The sequence below is a fragment of the Lontra canadensis genome, unplaced genomic scaffold (assembly GCF_010015895.1).
Source record: "Lontra canadensis isolate GAN:19392208 unplaced genomic scaffold, GSC_riverotter_1.0 scaffold176, whole genome shotgun sequence".
Taxonomy (NCBI): Eukaryota; Metazoa; Chordata; class Mammalia; order Carnivora; family Mustelidae; genus Lontra; species Lontra canadensis.
In genome coordinates this window covers 1,622,079-1,644,124 of record NW_022631170.1, presented here as the reverse complement: position 1 = coordinate 1,644,124, position 22,046 = coordinate 1,622,079, and the positions used below count along the sequence as shown (strand labels likewise).

Below are 22,046 nucleotides of genomic sequence, written 5' to 3'. Positions count from 1 at the left end.
TTACAAAAATAAAGTATGTTTCATGTTAGGAATATAAATCATTGCTACTCACTGAATTCAACCCAGTCTATGCACTACAGATTTTTCACTCCTTTATAAATATTGGTCTTTGACATACTGAGGAAAAACAGGATTCACCATGATAAAGTCTTGCTGCTAAATATGGTAGGTCCAATATTTAATTATGTTTCAGGGTAGGAGGCTTTCAGTTCAGATACTAGTGACACCTCAACACTCTGTTTGTTATACACTTTCGTTTCTTCATGCTCCACTGAGTAAAAGACAGTCTGACAGCACAGAAAGAGCAATAATTATAACACTATGTTATGGCTTATGTAAGGATTTTATTGTTTTAGTGATCACTTCTATAAGCAGTTTTATTATCTATTGCCAGTTGAAATTTATTTTATAGTAAATATAGAAAGTCTATAAGCAACTGTAACCTAGAAGAGGAGTGACCATGAATTATCTTTCATAGAAATGTATCTGAAAATATACCCAAGGACTTTTCAGGGATGATGACTATATGTGCAGAGAAAAATCTTGAATTAATACTAAGTTAAAATTTGAAAAACAATAACAGTAAAATAAACAGTGACAATAATAAACAGGTCAAGCAAGGGCAACTTACTGATATGTGTTTTAAGAAACGAGACAAAAACAAAAAAACAAAAAACAAAAAACATTGCTCTGTTTTTGTTTGCAAACAAGGTACTTCTAGTTTCATGAGGTCTTTGGTTCTGTTCATTACTGTTCTCAAGAAATGCTAATGAAATGACACAATAGCCAGAAAACCAGACATAAAACAGTTTGGCTGGAAAAGGCTGCCCCGTATGACAAATTGAAAAATAAGTGTCTTTTCTTCGCAATCTGGAAAATTTAGAAATTACATAATTTTCACACTGATTTTTCATGTAAACCCAATCCAATCTTGTGATGTAAGTGTATTTGCTCCCATTTCACAAATTATGGACATTATGGAAAGTCATTCCATGCACCATGGGATATCTAGGATTAGTACTCAGATGCCTATTTTCTATTACATATTTTTATATTCAAAAACTCCTGTATTAAAGTGTCTTTCTGAATGTGAAGATCATGTAATATGAAAACAAGAGGTATTAAATTTAACAGAAAATAAACTGGACGTTAAATCACGTAAGGTGCCACTATTTTTCACATAGCAAATTTAGCCAACAATGAAATCAAATAATCTATTTAATCTGTTTGTACAGGGTAATGCATCCACTTGGACCACATTTTTTCATCTCTGCCTATCCCTTCAGGACCAAAGGTATCCATACGTCCTTGTAAGAGACAGATATGAGGATATGACTGAGTAGATTATATATTTAAAGAAAATTGTCTTTAAAACCTATAAATAAAAATCGAAATGTCGGTGGTGCCGTCAGATTTACATTTTTACAGGATTCAGATGGAAAATGTGACTCAAGTCACCACGTTTATTTTGATGGGCTTCACAGATGATTTTAAGCTGCAAATTTTCCTATTTTTACTATTTCTAGCAATCTATCTTTTCACTCTGGTAGGAAATTTGGGAATGGTTATACTGGTCATTGGGGATTCGCGGCTCCACAACCCCATGTACTATTTTCTGAGCGTGTTATCATTCCTGGATGCCTGCTATTCCTCAGCTGTTACCCCCAAAATGTTAGTCAATTTCTTATCAGAGGATAAAACCATCTCATTCCTTGGATGTGCGGCGGAGATGTTTCTCTTTATTACTTTCGGGACCACGGAATGCTTTATTTTAGCTGCAATGGCGTACGATCGCTACGAGGCAATCTACAACCCTCTCCTGTATTCTGTTAGAATGTCCCCCAGAGTCTACGTGCCACTAATAATTTCCTGCTATGTTGCTGGTATCCTGCACGGTACTTTACACACTGTGGCTACTTTTACTCTATCCTTCTGTGCATCCAATGAAATTAAGCATGTCTTTTGTGACATCCCTCCTCTCCTGGCCATTTCTTGTTCTGACACCCACATAAACCAGCTTCTAGTCTTCTACTTTGCTGGATCTATTGAGATATCCACAATCGTGATAGTCCTGGTCTCTTATGGTTTCATTCTGTTGGCCATTCTGAGGATGCATTCTGCTGAAGGCAGGCGGAAAGTCTTCTCTACATGTGGCTCTCACCTAACTGGAGTGTCAATTTTTCATGGTACGGTTCTCTTCATGTATGTGAGACCTAATTCCAGCTATGCCTTGGATCATGATATGATAGTATCAGTATTTTACACAATTGTGATTCCCATGCTGAATCCCATCATCTATAGTTTGAGGAACAAAGACGTGAAAGATGCAATGAAAAGAGTATTTGGTAAAAACTGGTTTGCCAATAAAGTATGCTTTTCACACTAAACATCAAATTGAAAGAAATTAAGACTGATGTAATTATCTTCATATCAAAACACTATGAATAAATTGTTTCATTTTCATTTATTAGTGTCTTTCTATTCATAATGGACATTTTTAAGTAAAGATCAGAGTCAACTCATTGCCATTGGAGTTTTTACACATGCAGAAATTGTGTCATCCTTTTGCTTCTCTGGACTGAATAAAGGGAAACCCATCTAAGATGGAGTGAGGAGGCCAGGAAGAGGAGTATTACAGCCTACCTCTTGTGGTCAGCAATGGAACAAATGGGAAGAGGTGGATCTTGTATTCCCAGCAGAAAGAATTCTACCTTTTACTAACCCTAACAAGAAGAAGAGAGGTTTCCTCCTCCCCTGCAACAGCCCAGCTGGTGAGAGACCCATAACCCAGCCAATGCAAAACCACTATTCTTGGAAATCTCAATTTAATCCAATAGACTTTTGCTTATAACAGTCCTTCCCACCTCCCGCCTTCCTCTATAAAAGAACAGCTCCTCTCTTTTGCTATCCAGATTTGCCAATGTTTTTACATAGCCTGCACGGCCCAAAGTGCAATTCTCTGCTACTCTTGAATAAACCCATTTTATAAAGTAATCAGCTGTTTTATTTTTAAGGTTAGCTCTCCTTAATTATATATGCACATAAACATGGATGCACATAAAATATCCTGCTGATGCTGGTAGTATTGGTTTGCTAGGGCCACCATAACAAAGGTACCATGGACAGGTTGCTTAAACAGCAAATTTTTATTTTCTCTCTCTTCTGGATACGAGAAGCCTAAGATCAAGGTGATGCCACAGTTGATTTCTCCTGAGAACTCCCTTCTACATTTGTAGATAGTAGTCTTCATCCTTTGTCTTTAAGTGATCTTTTTTTCTCAGGTCAGTGTCTTAATCTCTTCTTCTTACAAGGTAAATAGTCATATTGGATACAATGTCATTTGAAGCTTATTACTCCTCAAAGACCCTATCTCCATATACAGTTATATTCTGAAGTATTAGGGGATAAGATTTGAACGTACATTTACTGGGTTTATTTACAGGCACATATACACATACACACTCGTGGAGTCACATATGCATGTCATCTTTACATTACGTTATATAGTATTATCTTTCATCTCCATATAACTCAAATTGGATAGGCAGCTGCAGTTGCAATTATAAGTAAACATTATACTTTTATCTGATTAACTTGTGCAAATATCACTTCATTCATAGCAAAACCACCACTCACATAATCTCAATTCACTTTTCAAGGAGTCATTCACATCTGATTCCAGATCAAACACTCTTCTCTAACCTTGAATCTGTGTGTTGGTAGCAACCCAATCATAGCCTGACTCTGGGTCCACAGAGAGTGTGTTCAAGTGCCTGGTGACATTACCGTATTCTTTGTGAGAATGCATTTCTCCCACTTTTATTATTTCATTCAGAGCATGGACATTGAATGCACTTTTACTTCTACATAGAACACAGAGACCAGGCTTTAGCATTAATCAAAATTATACTTAACCTCAAGAATAACAAAAGACACGCACAATGCAGGGTAAGATATAACCAGATGGCAGATTTGGGTCTTGACACAACTAAGCCCCAACCCACCTTGAGAGGTATCTCTAGATGCTTGGTACAGACTCAGCTTTGGCCCTTTTCCTGCCACCCCAGGATGCCACTACAGATGTCACCACTCCTCAGTGCCTGGGCCTGAGAACCAAGGCACAGAAGAGAGTCTCTACCATACACATTGTTAGCCCTGCTTTTAACAGGCCTTATTTGCACAGTAAGGATAGATCTCCTTCAAAGTTGATTATAGACACACCTCAGAGATATTGTGGGTTTAGTTCCAGACCACTGTAATGAAGCAAATATCACAATTAAGCAAATCAAAGGAGTCTTTTTTGGGGGGGTTGGGGTTCAGTGCTTATAAGAGTTATATTTGCACAATGCTGTAGCTTGAGTGTGCAATATCATTTGTCTAAAAAACAATCTTCATAACTCATGTTAAAAATATTTATTTCTAAAAAAATAATTAACCATCATCTCAACTTTCAACAAGTTATAATCTTTTTGCTGGTGGAGGGTCTCACCTCCGTGTTGACAGCTGCTGACTGATCAGGGTGGTGGGTGATGAAGTGGGGCAGCTGTGGCAAGATCTTAAAATAAGACAACAATGAAGTTTGCTGCATTTGATTGATTGACTCTTCCTTTCATGACCCGATTTCTCTGTAGCAGGTGATGCTGTTTGGTAGCATTTTACCCACAGTGGAAGTTTCCAGATTGGAGTTAATTCTCACAAAAAACCTGCTGCTTTATCACCCAAATTCATGTACTATTCTAAATCCCTTGTTGTCAATTCAACAATCTTCACAGCTTCACCAGGAGTAGCTTCCATTTCAAAAGACCACATTCTTTGTTCATCCACACAAAGCATCTCCTCATTCGTTAGTTTGATCATGAGATTGTTGCAATTTAATCACATATTCAGGCTGCCCTTCTAATCCTGCCTCTCTTGCTATTTCCACCACAACTGCGTTCCTTCCTTCACTAAAGTCTTGAATCCTGGTACTTCCTGCATTAAAGGCATTGGGAATGGTGAATCCTTTCTAGAAGGTTTTTCAGTTTATTTTGTCCAGATCCATCAGAGCAATCACTAAGTATGGCAACTTTATCTTTACAAACAGCATTTCTTAAATAATAGAACTTGAAAGTTGTCGTTCCTACCTGACCCATGAGCTGCAGAATGATGTTGTGTTAGCAGGCACAAGAACAACATTAATCTTGTCCATCTCTGTCAGAGCTCTTGGGTGATCAGATGCATTGGCAATGAGCAGTCATATTTTGAAAGGAATCTTTTTTTTCTGAACTGTAGGTCTCAACTGTGGACTTAAAGTATTCAGTAAAAACCATGTTGTAAATAGATGTGCTGTCCTCTAGGCTTTGTTGTTCCATTTAAAGAGAGGCAAAGTAGATGTAGCATGATTCTTAAGGATCCTAGGACTTTCAGAAGGGTAAATGAGGATTGGCTTCAACTTAAAGTCACCAGCTAAATTCACCCCTAACAAGAAAAGTAGTCTGCCCTTTGAAGCTTTGAAGCCAGGCATTGACTTCTCTCTAGCCATGAAAGTCCTAGATGGCATCTTCTTTCAATGGAAGGCTGATTCATCTACATTGAAAATCTGTTGTTGGGGCGCCTGGGTGGCTCAGTGGGTTAAAGCCTCTGCCTTCGGCTCAGGTCATGATCCCAGGGTCCTGGGATTGAGCCCCGCATCAGGCTCTCTGCTCAGCAGGGAGCCTGCTTCCTCCTCTCTCTCTGCCTGCCTCTCTGCCTACTTGTGAACTCTGTCTGTCAAATAAATAAATAAAATCTTTAAAAAAAGAAAGAAAGAAAGAAAATCTGTTGTTGAGTGAGGTCACGGTCATTAACATCATAGCTGGATCTTGTGGATAACTTGTTGCAGCTTCTCTCTCAGCAGCTACCTCTTCACCTTGTACTTTGATGTTATGGAGACATTTTCTTTCTTAAATCTCATGAACAAACCTCTACTAGCTTCAGACTTTCCTTCTGCAGCTTCACTTCTCTCAGCCTTCGCACAATTGAAGAGAATCAGGGTCTTGCTCTGGATTAGGCTTTGGGTTAAGGGAGTGTTACGGCTGCTTTGATCATCTATCCCAACAACTCAAACTTTCTCCATGTTGGGAGGAAGGCTCTTTCACTTTTTTATCATTTATTTGTGTGTTCACCAGGGAAGCACTTTTAATTTCCTTCAAGGACTTTTCTTCTGCATTTACAACTTAGCTGTTTGGTGCGAGACACCTACCTGTCAGCCTATTTTGGCATTGACAAGGCCTTCCTCACTGACCTTAATCATTTCTAGCTTGTTAATTCTAGCTTGTTAAGTGAGAGTTAGATGACTCCATCTTTCAACTGAACACTTAGAGGCCATTGTAGGGTTTTTAATTGACCTAATTTCAATATCGCTCTTTCAGGGGATAGGGAGGTCTGAAAGGAGGATGAGAGACAGGGGAACGGCTTGTCAGTGGAGCAGTCTGAGCACACACAACATTTATTTGATGAAGTTCACTGTCTTATATGCATACAGTTCACAGAGTCCCCCGAATTACAAATGTAACATCAAAGATCAGATCACAGAGCCCCATAACATTTGTAATAATGGTGAAAAAAAGTTTAAATATTGCAAGAGTTACAAAATGTGATTCAGAGACATGAAGTGGACAAGGCTATTGGAAAAATGGCTCCAAAAGGCTTGCTCAGTACAGCGTTGCCACAAACCTTCAACTGGTATAAAAGCAGTGCCTTGTGAAGCCCAATAAAGGAAAGGACCTAAAGAGAGGTGTGCCTGTACGGGCAGCTTGGCAGGACACCTTGTCCAGAGAGTTCCCGGCTTCTTCACTCCAGAAACATGTTCTAAATGTTGCCTTCACAAGAGGTATTCCAAAGATAAATGACCACAACCTCCCGACCTGCTTTGACATATTCCATCAGAAAATTTTAAAGGCCTTCCTCAGTTCAAATGCTTCAGATTAGTATGACTTGCTCTGTGGAGTCAGCTGAGATAAAAATGACCGTAAGTTAATGTTCTGTGTGCCCAAAAACTTGGCAGTATTTTGCAGCTCAAGAGCTCATCCTCACCTGGGACTCCCCTCTGGCCAGGCTGGTCCCTTCATCCAGGAAGTCAGGCTGAAGCTGGAAACCCCACCTTTCTCCATGGTGTTCATAGGACTAGGGAAAGGGTTTTGCTCTTTTCAATAGCTTTTCTATAATATTCCTATTTCTTTCACCCTTCTCAGACTGGATGTTCCATATGTAGTGTCTAATACAACAACATGGTAAAGCCACACATTTTAGAAAGAAATGAAATTCTGATGTTCATATATTGACTGAATGCAAAGTTTAGAATATCAGCCCTGTGTACCCCGATACCCATCCTTTCTTCTGCTGTTACAAACATCTTTCAGAATTTTAATATTCCAAACATGATAGACAACTCCAATCTTATTGGGGGAGGAGGCAGTTCAAGAGGTGACATTGCTAAAAAATAAAAATGAATAGTCCCCCGATATTTGTTTTGGTAGCACTTTCACATGGAAATTAAGAACATCTCTAAGATCTATTTTCTTAGGATATGCTTCACTCTTTCTCAGAGATAACTTTTTTTTGTTACAATTGAACACTATTATGACCTTGATAATTATTTCTTAATATATGTAGTTTTTTTTTTCATTTTTCTATTTTAAGTTGAGGTTTTATGCCAGGGAAAATTTCAGAGAAGTTGTGTTATGTGTACTCTCTCTTCCTCCTAAAGGGCTCTGATGATAAATGCAGCAGGGGGAAGCTGAAGGTGGAGGGGAGTAAAGGTACCTGTATTTTGAAAGGAATATGATGGGAATCCTGGTGGGAGTACCCAAGGGCCTGGAATCATTGGTGCCAGAAGTTTACAAAATTTAGGATCGTGTGGAAGAAATGGTTGTGGGAAGAACAGTGTTGTTTTATAGGAGTTTTATAAAATTTTGTTTCTTTCTTTTTTATCTTTTTAAAAGATTGTATTTATTTATCTGAGAGAAAGTGAGAGTGAGTGAGATCACAGAGGGAGAGGAAGAGGGAGAAACAGACTCCCCACGGAGTAGAGAGCCAGATGAGGGGCTGGATCCTAGGACTCTGAGATCATGACCTTAGCCAAAGGCAGATGCTTAACTAACTAAGCCTCTTAGGCACCCCAGATTTTGTTTCTTTAATGTTCAAATTTACTCTTTCCTGTCTTTCTACACAGTTATTTCTTTGTCATTAAGACACTATAAATTTTTTTTTAATAAAAAGAAGAGGGGTATCTGGGTGGCTCAGTCCATAAAGTGCCTGCCTTCAGCATGGGTAATAATCTCCAGAGTCCTGGGATTGAGTCCTGCATGGGGTTCCCTGCTCAGTGGGGAGCCTCCTCTCAGAAAGAAAGAAAGAAAGAGAGAGAGAAAGAAGGGAAATTGCTGATTTCTCCTTCAAGAAGGGAGGAAGAGGTAAGAAAAGTAACTTACACAGCCCAGAACAAACATTCTACAAAAAATTTGTTTCAATGACTCAAATACTTTTATCTGCCCACATTTGTGTCCTCTATGTACATTTACAATCTATATATCTATATTGAATTTACAATCAAGTCTCCTAATTAACATAATAAAATTATAGGGGATTAGCTAGTATTGTAGACTGAGACTGGATTCTGGAACTGAAATAATGTGCCCCCCTTTTTCATATGTCAATTTAGTTTTAGGGAATTAGCTGATGAATCACCAATAAAAATCAACTCTGTTAACACATCAACCCTACTCACTGCTGTTAGATTCATATCCTTCCTTTCTTTATGTGACGCCACCTGATGATTCTAATGCAATTGTTGTTCATGAGCAGATAAAATATCAGTAGTTTAACCTTTGTTATTAATCATCCTTTCAAGCTAACAAAGTTAATTAGATGTCTGTTATTTTTCATACAGTATGTCGGGACTGGAGATAGAAAAACGAATAATCTTTTTGTGAAACAGAAAATGTTGGCCATATTCTGGAATCCTAAAAAGCCGCAGCAACAGCAACTTTTAATAACCTCTATGTGTTATTTTCACTATTTCAATACCTGAAATTAAGTTCAGAATTCATTTAATATTTAAAAATAACAGCCAAATTTATTTCACAGGAGATAAAAAGAACGATAGCACTTACGTAGAAGAATTAAGAGTTGTGGCAAAAATTGGAGAAGCACCAGCATGAGTATCTGGGGACTGTGATAAATAAGAAACAAATTTTATAAAGTTATGTTTTTGAGTTATAGTACAATCCATTTCAGTAGGAATTTTTTGAGTGCCACCATAACATCTTTGTTTCTCAGACAATAGATTATGGGGTTGAACATTGGTGTCACAATGGTGTAAAAAAGAGAAAGAAACTTATCTGTTCCTGTTAAATTACTGGACTTGGGGCTCAAGTACGTTGTGGTGGCTGATCCAAAGAACAAAGCCACAACCATGAGATGTGAGGAACAGGTGGAGAATGCCTTGGCTCGCCCAGAGGCTGATGGCAACTTCAGGATGGTTGAGATTATTTTCCCATAAGATCCAAGAATCAACATAAAAGGAATAGTGACTACTAGAAGAGCAACTGCATAAACCAACATCTCAATCATAAAAGTATCCCCACAGGCAAGTTTAAGTACTGGAGGTATGTCGCAGAAGAAGTGATGCAAATGATTGGACCTGCAGAAGGGTAGAGAGAAGATCAGGTAGGTGAACCCTATGTGTACTGGAATTCCAGTGATCCAGCAGCTAACTGCCAGTTGGATGCAGAGCCTGTGGTTCATGATGAGAGGGTAGAGTAAGGGGTTGCAAATAGCAACATACCTGTCGTAAGCCATTGTGGTCAGAATGAGGCACTCAGTGGCTCCAAACACCAAAAAGAAATACATTTGTGTAGCACAAGACAGAAAGGAAATTCTTCTATTTTGTCTACAAAGATCTGTTAATAATCTGGGGGCAGTGACTGACACATAGCATATTTCCAAGAAAGAAAAGTTCCTAAGGAAAAAATACATGGGAGTCTGGAGGGAGGGGTCAACCTTGGTTATTATGATAATGAGGCTATTTCCCATCAGAATAATCACATACATGATCAAAAACACTCCAAAAAGAAATCCTTGGAGGTCAGGAACATCAGAAAAGCCAAGCAGGATGAAATCCATTAATGGAGTCTGATTCCCTTGCAGAGGATTTTGTCCTGTGGATTCCATCTATAAACAAAATGATTTTGAGGCTTAGAATTCACTTCAGTTGCTGGGCTCAGTTGTAGAATGGGACATATTAAATAGATGATTTCAAATGCACTGACAAAGGATAGATATTCAGTTTTGGTTTTTTTTGTTTTGTTTTGTTTTTGTTTTTCATTTTGTATTTTTGGTAATAAATTTCAATCTAATACCCCAAATTCTGGTAGAAAAAAACAGAAAGTAATCAACTCTAATCTTACTGCTAATATTAATAGTATATACAAATGAACAACACACCAAAACAGACAATAACAAAATAAAAGCAAAACATGTCAAATAGCCTATTCCCCTGTGTTAGTTAACACAGGACATTCTCTAATGAGAAATGTGTCTCCTTCCTTGTCAATCAGGTATCTAATGCACTTGTATGTTTTTCTGCTTACCACATTTTTTTAAAATTAGCCTATCATGTATTATTTGTTTCAGGGGTACGGGTCTGTGATTCATCAGTTTTACGTAATTCACAGCACTCACCATAGCACATACCCTCCACAATGTCCATCACCCAGCCACCCCATCCCTCCCACCCCCCAACCCTCCAGCAACCCTCATTTTGTTTCCTAAGTTTAAGAGTCTCTTACAGTTTGCCTCCCTCTCTGGTTTCACCTTGTTTCATTTTTCCTCTCTTTTCCTATGATCCTCTGCCTTGTTTCTAAAATTCCACATATCAGTGGGATCATATGATAATTGTCTTTCTCTGATTGAGTTATTTTGCTTAGCATAATAGCCTCTAGTTCCATCCACACTGTTGCAACCAAATATTAGATTTTTTATGTTTGGTTTGATGTTTCCCCTGTCACCTGCATCTCACATAACCACAGGGCAAGGTGGTCAGTAAGAATGCATAGCCAGGCCCAGCTTAGACCAGCCTGGGATGCTCATTATCTGGGAAAGAGACTGAGACTCTGATCAGGAAAACAGGGAATATTGCCTAGCCTCCATCATAGAAAACCATTTCATTTAAGATATCACACAAAGTTATATTAGAAATCATGCACCATAACAAGTCATATGCTTAGAATGTAAAATAAATTATATAAGATTTGACTATAATATGTCCTTAAACCTACCATGGTCCCCAAAATCTTAGTAATTCTGCTTATATTCTAAATGGTATGACTTTGGGGATGCCTGGGTGGCCCAGTCAGTTGAGCGTCTGCCTTTGGCTCAGGTCATGATCCCAGGGTCCTGGGATCAAGTCCCACATCAGGGTCCTTGTTCGGCAGGAAGCCTGCTTCTCCCTCTGCCTGCTGCTTCCCCTGCTCTTTCCTTCTCTCTCTCTCTCCCTCTCTCTTTCTCTGACAAATGAATAAATCTTTAAAAAAATAAATGCTATGACTTTAGGAACAATTAGATAAGTTTGGGGCCTTTACAGGATAATTAAATAAGGAAAAGGAAAAATAAATTAGGCAAGAGAATTTGATCTTAGAGTTCATATACCTGATGCCAGACAAAATGTGAAATCTGTTTTTGTGTACCCTTTCTTATCTCTGAGTTGCTGAATATATATAATATATATTATCAATATACACTATAATATTCATTTAACTGTATATTATAAACATGCCAATTGATATATATTTTGTAGTATATCTTACAGCTTATGGTGAATAAGTGCAGTGTATTATGAATATAAAATATCCAGTTGACCCTTGAGCAACGAATGCATCAGTCCCTCTCCAGGCAGTCAAAAGTCTGCATATAACTTTTTTTTTTTTAAGATTTTATTTATTTATTTGACAGACAGAGATCACAAGTAGGTAGAGAGGCAGGCAGAGAGAGAGGCGGAGAGAGGAGGAAGCCAAGCAGAGAGACCGATGTGGGGCTCCATCCCAGGACCCCGGGACCATGACGTGAGCCGAAGGCAGAGGCTTTAACCCACTGAGCCACCCAGGCGCCCCTGCATATAACTTTTGACTCCCTCAAAATTTAATTGCTAACATCAATAATCGATTAACTCATGTTGTGAATGTTATATGCATTATATACTGTATTCATACAATAAAGTAAGACAGAGAAAAGAAAACGTTGCCAAGAAAATCATAAGGAAGAAAAAACAATTACGGTGTGTACTGTAAAAATCTGAGTAGAGTGGACCAATGAGGTTCAAACCCTTGTTGTTCAAGGGCCACGTGTATTCTAAATACCTACGGCTGACTAACCACCAGGAACCACGGGGCTAAATACAGTGTAGACAGATCCCAGCCAGCTCTTTCAAGAAGCAAGCATTTTTCGTCCGCCTAAGTTCGGTCTCTCTGCCACGCAGTGCACCTTAGACCCCATATTCCTTTCTGTGACCTCCATCTAGTCTTCATTAAGGCTAACCTGTGGCCTTTTTCACAGATTGTCACATACTCTGAAACCCAGATTGCCATGGGTTTTGCAGTCTGTCAGTTTCCCAGGTTCCAAATTTGCCTTCCTTCCTCCACCATATGGCGGCTCTTTCTTCTTTTAAGACCTGATTACTTTCACCTGTAACAGATCCCAGCCGACTGAAACAATTTGCAATGCCTACTTTGTATTTCCTTCTTCTCACCGTTCCTAAATGTGTGGTTTATTAAGGGTAAATACTGAGCGTCTTCACTACAAAGTAGACTAAGGACACTAATGACAAATAAATGAGCTCAGTTTCCATCTGCACAGAGTTTACAGAAGTCAGCAGGCAGGTGTTGCTGGGAAAGTGCATGGTCTATGAAGAGAGAATTACAAGGTGTTCTGGGAGCACCAGACAATTTCTTATGAATATGGTATCTAATCTAGTACTTCATTAGATTTTAAGGTATCAGAGAAATCATTTTGTGATTTTTACTTTTAAATAAAAATAATAAAGCATATCCCAGGATAAAAAAGGTCCTCATGTGCTCCTCAGTTTTATATCCCAATAGCTAATCAATTTCTTGCATGGGTGAATAGTTTTTAAATATTTCCTCACGGGTAATGGCAAAATGAAGCTTTCCTACTGACCTCAGCAGTCATGCTGCATTCAACTAGATTCAAATTCACTGACCAAACAATCTCATGTTGAGTGACTTACAATGGAAATTAGGTATATTCTGGCAATATGTCCTTAGTTAAATGACCAGAGCTAATTTTTCTTTGTTTGAAAGTATATGCTATAAAGATAACATGAAACTCAGGGAACTGTCTCGAGGACTAAGCAGCTTGGATTGTATTAATCACTTTACTTAGACTCTATTACAAGTATTCTCCTCATTGTGTTTATCATTATGACTTAAATTTATATATTTTTTCTTCTTTTGAATTTTGCTCATCTTCCAACTTCTCTGGAGTAGAGTTTTCTTAATCTGGGGAGGAGAGGATGTATGGGGTAGTATTTTACAGGAAAACTAAGATTATCAGTAGACTCTTCTATGCTGGATAGATGCTAACATAGAAATATTAGTAAATAAAGAGCTGAAGTTTTCATGTTAAAATTGCAAAAGGCCACTCATTGTTAATGAAGAGAATAGATCAATTTCAGAAAAGAAAGTAGCCAGAAAAAGTTATTGCTGAGGATGCTTTCATATATTATTATTATTATGATGATTTTGCTTTCATATATTAAATGGGATTTGAGTTAAGCTTTGAAATTTAATTTTGCTTATACATCTATAACAAAGCCTCCTTTTCTTATTTGCTCAAAGTACAGACTGATGAGAGGGAAAAAAAAAACTGAAAATAAAAGTCCAGTAAATTAAAGTGGTTTTCCCCCAGATATTGCTGCTAGTTAGTATGAATAGGAATAGCTATGGACAGTAGAGAGACCTGATTATTTGAAATTCTTTTTATTATTATTAGGTTTTGAACATTTATTATGTGCTAACCACCCTGTTAATGACTTTCCCCGTATTAGCTCACGTATTACATTCTCAATGAAGTAGGTACTGTTATTACTCCCATTTTGCATAAAGAGGGAGATGCATACAGGAATTAAGTTAATGTGCCCAATGTCAGGAAGCTAGGATGTGACCTGACTTCAAACTCAGCCATGTAATGTCAGGGTTCATTTTCTTTTCTTTTCCTTTCCTTTTCTTTCTTTTCTTTTCTTTCTTTTCCCTTCTTTTCTCTTCTTTCCTTTTTTCTTTTCTTTCCTTTCCTTTTCTTTTCTTTTCTCTTCTTTTCTTTTCTGTATGTTTATATGATCAGTGATCCAGCATATAGAACATTATTAGTTTTTGATGTGGTGTTCAATGGTAACATTTTCTTAATCAAAACTTAATGGGCTTCATAGAACGATGCTGTCGGTGACAGATGGTAGCTATACTTGTGATGAGCACAGAACAATGTATAGAGTTGTTGAATCACTATGTGGTACATTTATAATTAATGTAATTTGTGTGTTTGTGAGTCAACTATATTAAAAAAACTCAGTGGGTATTTTTATTAATTTTTTTAATAAACAGGGTAAATAATTAAAGCTTACCTTTTTAGGGGTGCCTGGGTGGCTCAGTGGGTTAAAGCCTCTGCCTTCGGCTTGGGTCATGATCCCAAGATCCTGGGATCGAGCCCTACATCAGGCTCTCTACTCCACGGAGAGCCTGCTTCCTCCTCTCTCTCTGCCTGCCTCCCGACCTACTTGTGATCTCTCTTTCTGTCAAATAAATAAACAAGATCTTTAAAATAAATAAATAAATAAATAAAGCCTTCCTTTTTGTTTTATGAAAGAAACACTATGTCACTCTTTTATAAAGACTGTGGTCTTATCTGATGTAACTTTTGGTTTTGAATTATTCAAGGAACAATTTTCAGCCATCCTTGTTTTTTTGTGAAACTTATACTTTACTTAGCTAGGTTAGTGGAGCTCTGGTAGAAAATAGCTCCTTATTCATTGAAGAACATCTTCTCTCCATGACATGTTGCATTTTTAAGCTCAACAATCTGTCGAGTGGTAACTTAGAGAATAACCCAGGTTGTTTCTGGTTGGATCAGTGCTGCCTTGAAAGTACTCTCTCTATGGAGTATGATCTGAGGAACAGTAGCCTCCTGGCCACTCCTCTCTACCTTTCTCCCCAGCCTCTTCATCTTTGGAGAATAGAATAATTCCCCTACAAGGACATTCAAAGACTTAAAGTTGGTTTATATTTATGCACAAAGTCTCAGAATACTAAGTTTGAAATTATTAAAATGCCATTTCTTAAACTCAAATAATGTGAGTTTGAAATTATCTAGATTCCATGCATCATCTAAGTTGTTTACACATTGAAGTCCTCTCTCTGCACATGCTGTAGGTGGAATTTTTTAGTTACATATACACACATAAGAAAAAAAGTGAATTTTGACAAGAAGATACATACACTGAATTTCAAGTTTTTCTATATTGTGAAGCTGAAGATGGGAAAATGATATCATGAGGGCTTTAACGCTATTAGGAGAGAAAGATAAATTTTTTGTTGCTATAATTTTCAACTTTACTATGTTAGAAATGGTGGCTTGCTTCTGTTTTTGTTTGAACTGTTTTGGCCAGCAAAAATAATTGTTCATGTTGGCAGAAGTAGAACATTTGCCAGCATGAAAAAGCACTATTTAGAATAATATTTAGCATAACGTAACATATGTTTTCTTAGTTTAAAACACAGGTGACAACAACAGTTACATTTGTAAAATGTACACAAATGCCCTGGAATCAAGGAACTAATGACAAGAAGAGAAGGTCAAATTCAGAAATAAAAATGATATGGGTCATGTGTCATGGGATATGACATACTAGCTCAGTTTCACAGAAGAACACAGGTTTGGTAGTCTAGAAAGTACAAAGTTTTCTGTGCCTCATGTAGTGTATAGCACAACACCTTACGTGATTAGATACTTATGAATGCTTCCATACACAAAGAAAAGCTGAATGTGTTAGCTAATTATTTTGATAACATCAGTTTTTATAGAGTAAATTCTCCTCACATTGTTTCTAACCTTTGCTTGATATCTAGAGCTCTAAAAATTGATTTAACATTTTTTAGTATATTCTTTGCTCTATTAAAGACATGGTGATTCACAGAGGTTCTTGCCCCCCATTATAGAAGTCCTCTGTAGTCCTTTTATTTCTTCTTTTTTTTAATTGAAAAAAATTTAGATCACTTATTAATATCACTCATCACATGGATCCATATATTTTTAATGCTATGGACAGAAAGCTAATTTAGTAATCATCACTAGAAATATCTTCATATATGTATTATTGGTATGAAAGATTTCCTATAAGTCAAATTGGTGACAAATGTAAAACATTGCCTTTTTTTTGGTGGTGGAATGTTAAATTTCACCACTGAAGAATCATTGTAAGAATTAGGGATATTTTCACATCAAATACATTATGCTCTGTGCATCTGAACAGATCAATAGGAGATAGCTACTTCATATAGGTCTCATATGAAGTTATCAGCCCAACGTAGGGGATAAATTTAACACACATACATTTTTTAAAGGAAACATAAAAATTAAGAGATAAGAAAAGAGTGTATGTTACAATTTTGTTTGCATGTTAGAAAAAAATCACTGACCATAGCCACTTAAAAATAAAACTTGTGTCTTGTCACTCTGCTTCTAATCTCTGTTGGTACCATTTTATGAGCCCATGTTGTGTGTCTGTATTGGACCCTACCACTGAAGGTTAAAGTATGTCACTGCAATCAGCTGTAGAAATATCTTTAGCATTTGTTTCTTAAATATGACGTTCCTTTTGACTACTCTCACCAAATCTAGCATTTAGGATAATTCTGACACACAGTTCTCTTCTGCAATACATGATTTGGGCATGATAATGTTATGATGTGTGAAATCTAACCTCAATCTTTATTTTGCATGTTTTTAATGCTGCTTTTTCTATTTCCAAACTAAATAAACCTTCTGTTTCCATATCCTCTCCAAATCTGTAACTTCTTTTTATTTAGCTGTTTCTCTCATCAGTGTATAAATGAATCTGACACACTCTCAGCACAACCTTAGCTAATAAGTTATATTTTGTTAATTTTACTTTACAACACATGGTTAAAATGATCATAAAACTTCAGGAGGTTGAGGGTTTGGAGCCCAATTTGGAAACTTTTGACATAGATCTTTATCCAGTTGGTCTCCTATTTGCAAAAACTCACCATGACCTTGTCTATATTCACTACCTTCCTCTTTAGGGAAGATCTGGGTGTAAAATTTTGTTAAGTGACTGAAATACATCAAGAATTTTTCTGAGACTTTAGAAGGGTACATGGACATATACAATGTTTTCACATTTAAGATTAAAATCACGGGGCACATGTGTGCCTCAGTGGTTTAAGTCTCTGCCTTCAGCTCAGGTCATGATCCCAGGGTCCGGGGATCCAGCCCCACATCGGGCTCTCTGCTCAGCGGGGAGCCTGCTTCCTCCTCTCTCTCTCTGCCTGCCTCTCTGACTACTTGTGATCTCTGTCAAATAAATAAATAAAATCTTAAAAAAAAAAGATTAAAATCACAAAATTTAAAGAGAACCTTAAAGATAGTACACACTAATTTCCCAGTCAAAATAGTAAATTATAGTGATGCCTGGGTAGCTCAGTGAGTTAAGCCTCTGTCTTTGGCTCAGGTCATGATCTCAGGGTCCTGCATTGAGCTCTCTGCTCAGCTGGAAGCCTGCTTCCCCCACTCTCTCTGCCTGCCTCTCTGCCTACTTGTGATCTCCCTGTCAAATAAATATATAATTTTTTTTTAAATAGTAAATTATACCTAAGTTGAACAACAATGACCACACTTCTGCTTTCTGTTGCAACACATTCTATTTGATGTTTTCTATGTTTTCAATAAACATATTTGTTTTAAGATTGTTTCTATAAAGCTGTATATTTCCATGAAGTTATACATTTTCTTTTTTTTTTAATTTTAAGATTTATTTATTTGTTTGGTGGGGAGGGGCAGAGAGAGAGGGAGAATCTCAAGCAGACTCCCCACTGAGTGTGGAGCCAGATGCTGGTCTCGATCTCATGTCCCTAAGATCATGACTTGAGCTGAAATCAAGAGTCAGAAGCTCAGTAGACTGAGTCACCCAGGTGTCCCAAAGCTATAAATTTTCAATACAGCTCTTTGTTTATTTCTTTTCTACAGATTACATCTTTTCACATCAACTCAATTAATTTTTTAAAAAATATTTTCCTGTTCACCCAGCCATTTTGGCATTATCTTCTTGACAAAATTTCACTTATCTCTATCTTCTGGAGGCTTATTATGAGTTAACAAAGTACCTTTTACTTTAGCAGTGTGAAATTAAATGAATTATTACTTCACTTATTTCAGCACCTAGCCTTTACTTAATTATTGTTTACAAATGTATACCTGCCATTTTTAATGGATTAATGGAAATTATATCGTCCATGTTAAATTATGCTTAACAAAATAAATCCAAAATTATTCTTATACATAACATAAAACTGTACAATTTTTTTTGCCCAAATGCAGGATTTCAATAACAATAACTTTTCTTCTTTTGGTTGTTTATTTGGACATATATGATTCTTAAATACTTATTCTTCATTATTTCCAACTTGTCTACTCACTCAATATAATAATTGGAAGTCTCAGTGGTTTCACAGGTTAAATTTATTTTGAGTTAATGAAAATAAACCATTCTTGGAACATTTTTCACATAAATGTGTTGTACACTATACAAAAAATTACGATAATTAAAAAAATAGTTTTAGTAGTTTATGGGTTAAAGAAATAACCAGAATTTACATAAGAAACCCATATTTAAGTAATTAAAAAGCAGACAAGATAATTAAGTGATTATAGCCCCCAAAATATAAAGTATTTGTAGACTCTGTAAATAAGAAAAAGTAAGTGTAAAAAAGCTGCATTAGAGAACAGAGAACATGACCTAAAATAGAATGTGTCTAAAAATCAAATCTCAGGATAACTGGATTTTATCTCCCAAACATTCTTTCAATTGTTAAATTTTACTCGAAAACAAAACATCTAGTGGAAGGGATATATTATTGCCATTTACTTATGAAACATCTTGGTCTTAGTATATGATCCCACCAAATACTGGGGATGGGGAATGCAGAATGAATCTAGCCAGTGAGCAGCCAGCTGGTGCAGAGGATTGTAGGCAAGCTACTTAGAGGATGGACAAATGATCTCAGAGAACAAACTGTCATTCTGATGCCAGGTGTCCAGGCCAGGCAACCACTCAGGACCTGTGAGTGAGAGCAAAGCTCACAGGTGCATAGACAACACCCATGACATCACAAACACCTGTCTGGGCAATTGAGAGATATCTATAAGAGGAAATCCATAAGCTTATTATAAAGAATATATGTCAGATTCATCCACTGAACATTGACCTCCCTCCTATGGAGCTATGCACTGATTAAACTCAGCAGCAGTTGAATGCATGTGTATGTAACTTGGTCCTATGGGTCAGCCCAAGAGAATGGAAGGGAAAGAAAGGTTAAACATTTTGAAGAACAGACAAGGGAATATGAGAGTTGTAACTGGTGCATTCTAATGAGATGATACCTCTCCTGATATCACATTTTGTACAAGCTCACATTTCTTAATTAAGGAATATATATGTATATGCAGAGAATGGTGGGGGGGAAGAAAGATGGTGAGTTGATAGCTGCAATGAAAACTGTAGTCCTGAAATTTAAGGCTCTCCCCCATAAGATAATTCAATAAATTAAAATGTAAATCTATTTAAATTCAAATTGTTTTACACATAAGTGATACATAACAATCTCTTACAAACCACAAATGGTGAAATAAAGATGCAGAAGAAAAATAAGTGAACAATTAATAGTACTCTATATAGTTAGTTTCGTGTGATATTAGGACTTCTGATTCTAAATACTGTGTCTCTTTCATTCTCTAACCAAGATTTCATTAGAAATAAGCCCTATTTGAGAAAACCCAGCAAAAATAGACAATAATTACATGAAATCCAAAACCCAGCAAAAATAGACAATAATTACATGAAATCCCTGAGTCCATATATAAGATTGGTGAATCATTTGTACATAAAAGGGTCCCTGCACTCGAGTATTAACAGAAAGCAATTACTTAGAAATATCCTAATGAAAACTGTAGGATTCAATCAATCTATAAAATTCATTTAATACCTAGTTCAGAAAATTTACCAAGCGTATCAGAGAAAGGAAGGGAACCTTGTCCTGGTAGTTACATTCCATAAAGCTTTCTTTACTTCCTGATTCCTGAGGCTGTAGATCAGAGGATTCAACATGGGGATCACCACCGTGTAGAACACAGAAGCCACTTTGTCCTGATCCAGGGAGTAGCTGGAACTAGGTCTCAGATAGGTATAGATGGCAGTGGCATAGAACAGAGTTATAGCTGTCAGGTGGGACCCACAGGTTGAGAGGGCTTTGCGCCTCCCCTCCCCTGAATGCATACGGAAGATAGAAAAGAGAACGTAGGAGTAGGAGGTGAGGATGACCAGCAAAGCCCCAACCATATTCACACCGGCAAATGTGGAAAAGATGCTTTCATTCAGGTGTGTGTCTGAACATGAGAGCCTAAAAAGTGGAGGGCTATCACAGAAGAAATGATGAATGATATTGGAACTGCAGAATGGCAAGCTGCTCACATAACTTGTGTTAACCATGGAGTTCAAGAATCCTGCTATAAAAGCCCCTGCTGCCATTTTGAGGCAGACAGTCCTGGACATGACCAGGGAGTAAAGCAGAGGGTTGCATATGGCCACATAACGGTCATAGGCCATTAACCCAAAAAGGATGCACTCAGTTGTGGCCAAGGCGATGAAAAAGTACAGTTGCAGAAAGCAGCCAGCAAAGGAGATGGTTTTCTCCTCTGATAATAGGTCCACCAGCATCTTAGGGGTGATGGTGGAGGAGTAACTAACATCCACAAAGGACAGGTTAGCCAGGAAGAAATACATGGGTGTGTGAAGTCGGGAATCAATCCTGATTAAGAGGATCATCCCAACATTCCCCAGAACTGTAAGTGTGTAAATCACCAGAAAAAGCAAGAAGAGGACAATCTGTAGCTCCATCGTGTCTGCTAATCCCAACAGGATGAACTCGGTCGGTGAAGAGTGGTTTCTTCTGGTCATTTGTTGCACATATAGTTTGCTTAAACTTGCACCAATTGTAAATACTTTCTTCTCCTAAGTTTATAAGAAATAGAAATGTTATTGAGGTCATTCACCCATGGGGGAAAAGCACAACCTAGGATAATACAACACAGTAAATTGAGTGATGGAGGAAGAGGAAACTGGGCAACAAACAGATCAGCCTTTGAATTCAATGAACAAGTGTCTGAATTGAATCAAGATTGGGGGATCTCTCAACTCACTAGTGCAGGACCACACACTCCCATTCAGTTTGTGCAAAAGCATTATGTGTTTTTCTGTTCTTTCATTCCAGCGAACATCCATATGCAAATGATAAAAATATTCTTGCTTCAGATTCTCTCACTCTGTGAACAGATATGTGTGTTTAACTGAAATCTATTTTTTTTCACTCAAGACCACTCTGAATATTCAAAACCAAAACTCCCAGAAATTGTTTTTGTCTACCACAAGTAGCAAATATAATGACCATTTCAAATAAGCAATATTTTGACAGCTCTTATTGTCTTATTCATGATTTTGTAGTGTTTTAAGAGGAAAGGGAATGAAGCAGTTTTTCTTGTTCCAAATACACTCTCAAATACATCAATTAGTATGAGACATGCTACTTATCCAACTCCTTGAATAACTATATCAGATCCTGCTAAATTCCTTCCTAGTGTCTTACCTGTGTAGTCTATTTTCTTTTTTATCAGTTCTCAGTTGAAGCTTAAAAATCAAAAGTAGAAATTTTTTTAAATGAAATGCAATGCAA

General features: G+C 37.2%; 3 protein-coding genes across 3 annotated transcripts; 1 reads left to right on the top strand and 2 right to left on the bottom strand.

Annotated features, from left to right (window-relative positions):
* The first annotated feature begins 1,393 nt into the window (after positions 1-1,393).
* Positions 1,394-2,386, top strand: LOC116860504 (olfactory receptor 5T1-like). Its single transcript, XM_032846556.1, has one exon. The coding sequence runs from the start codon at positions 1,394-1,396 to the stop codon at positions 2,384-2,386; it is 993 nt and encodes a 330-aa protein (XP_032702447.1).
* Positions 2,387-9,231: 6,845 nt separating this feature from the next.
* On the bottom strand, positions 9,232-10,188 carry LOC116860444 (olfactory receptor 10AG1-like). The gene has a single exon (XM_032846499.1). The coding sequence runs from the start codon at positions 10,186-10,188 to the stop codon at positions 9,232-9,234; it is 957 nt and encodes a 318-aa protein (XP_032702390.1).
* Positions 10,189-20,329: 10,141 nt separating this feature from the next.
* LOC116860529 (olfactory receptor 5F1) lies at positions 20,330-21,274 on the bottom strand. Its single transcript, XM_032846575.1, has one exon. The coding sequence runs from the start codon at positions 21,272-21,274 to the stop codon at positions 20,330-20,332; it is 945 nt and encodes a 314-aa protein (XP_032702466.1).
* Between the last annotated feature and the right edge of the window lie 772 nt (positions 21,275-22,046).

Excerpts from the sequence above, each read along its gene's own strand:
- LOC116860504 (XM_032846556.1), top strand. The coding sequence starts at position 1,394 with ATGTCGGTGGTGCCGTCAGATTTACATTTTTACAGGATTCAGATGGAA.
- LOC116860444 (XM_032846499.1), bottom strand. The coding sequence starts at position 10,188 with ATGGAATCCACAGGACAAAATCCTCTGCAAGGGAATCAGACTCCATTA.
- LOC116860529 (XM_032846575.1), bottom strand. The coding sequence starts at position 21,274 with ATGACCAGAAGAAACCACTCTTCACCGACCGAGTTCATCCTGTTGGGA.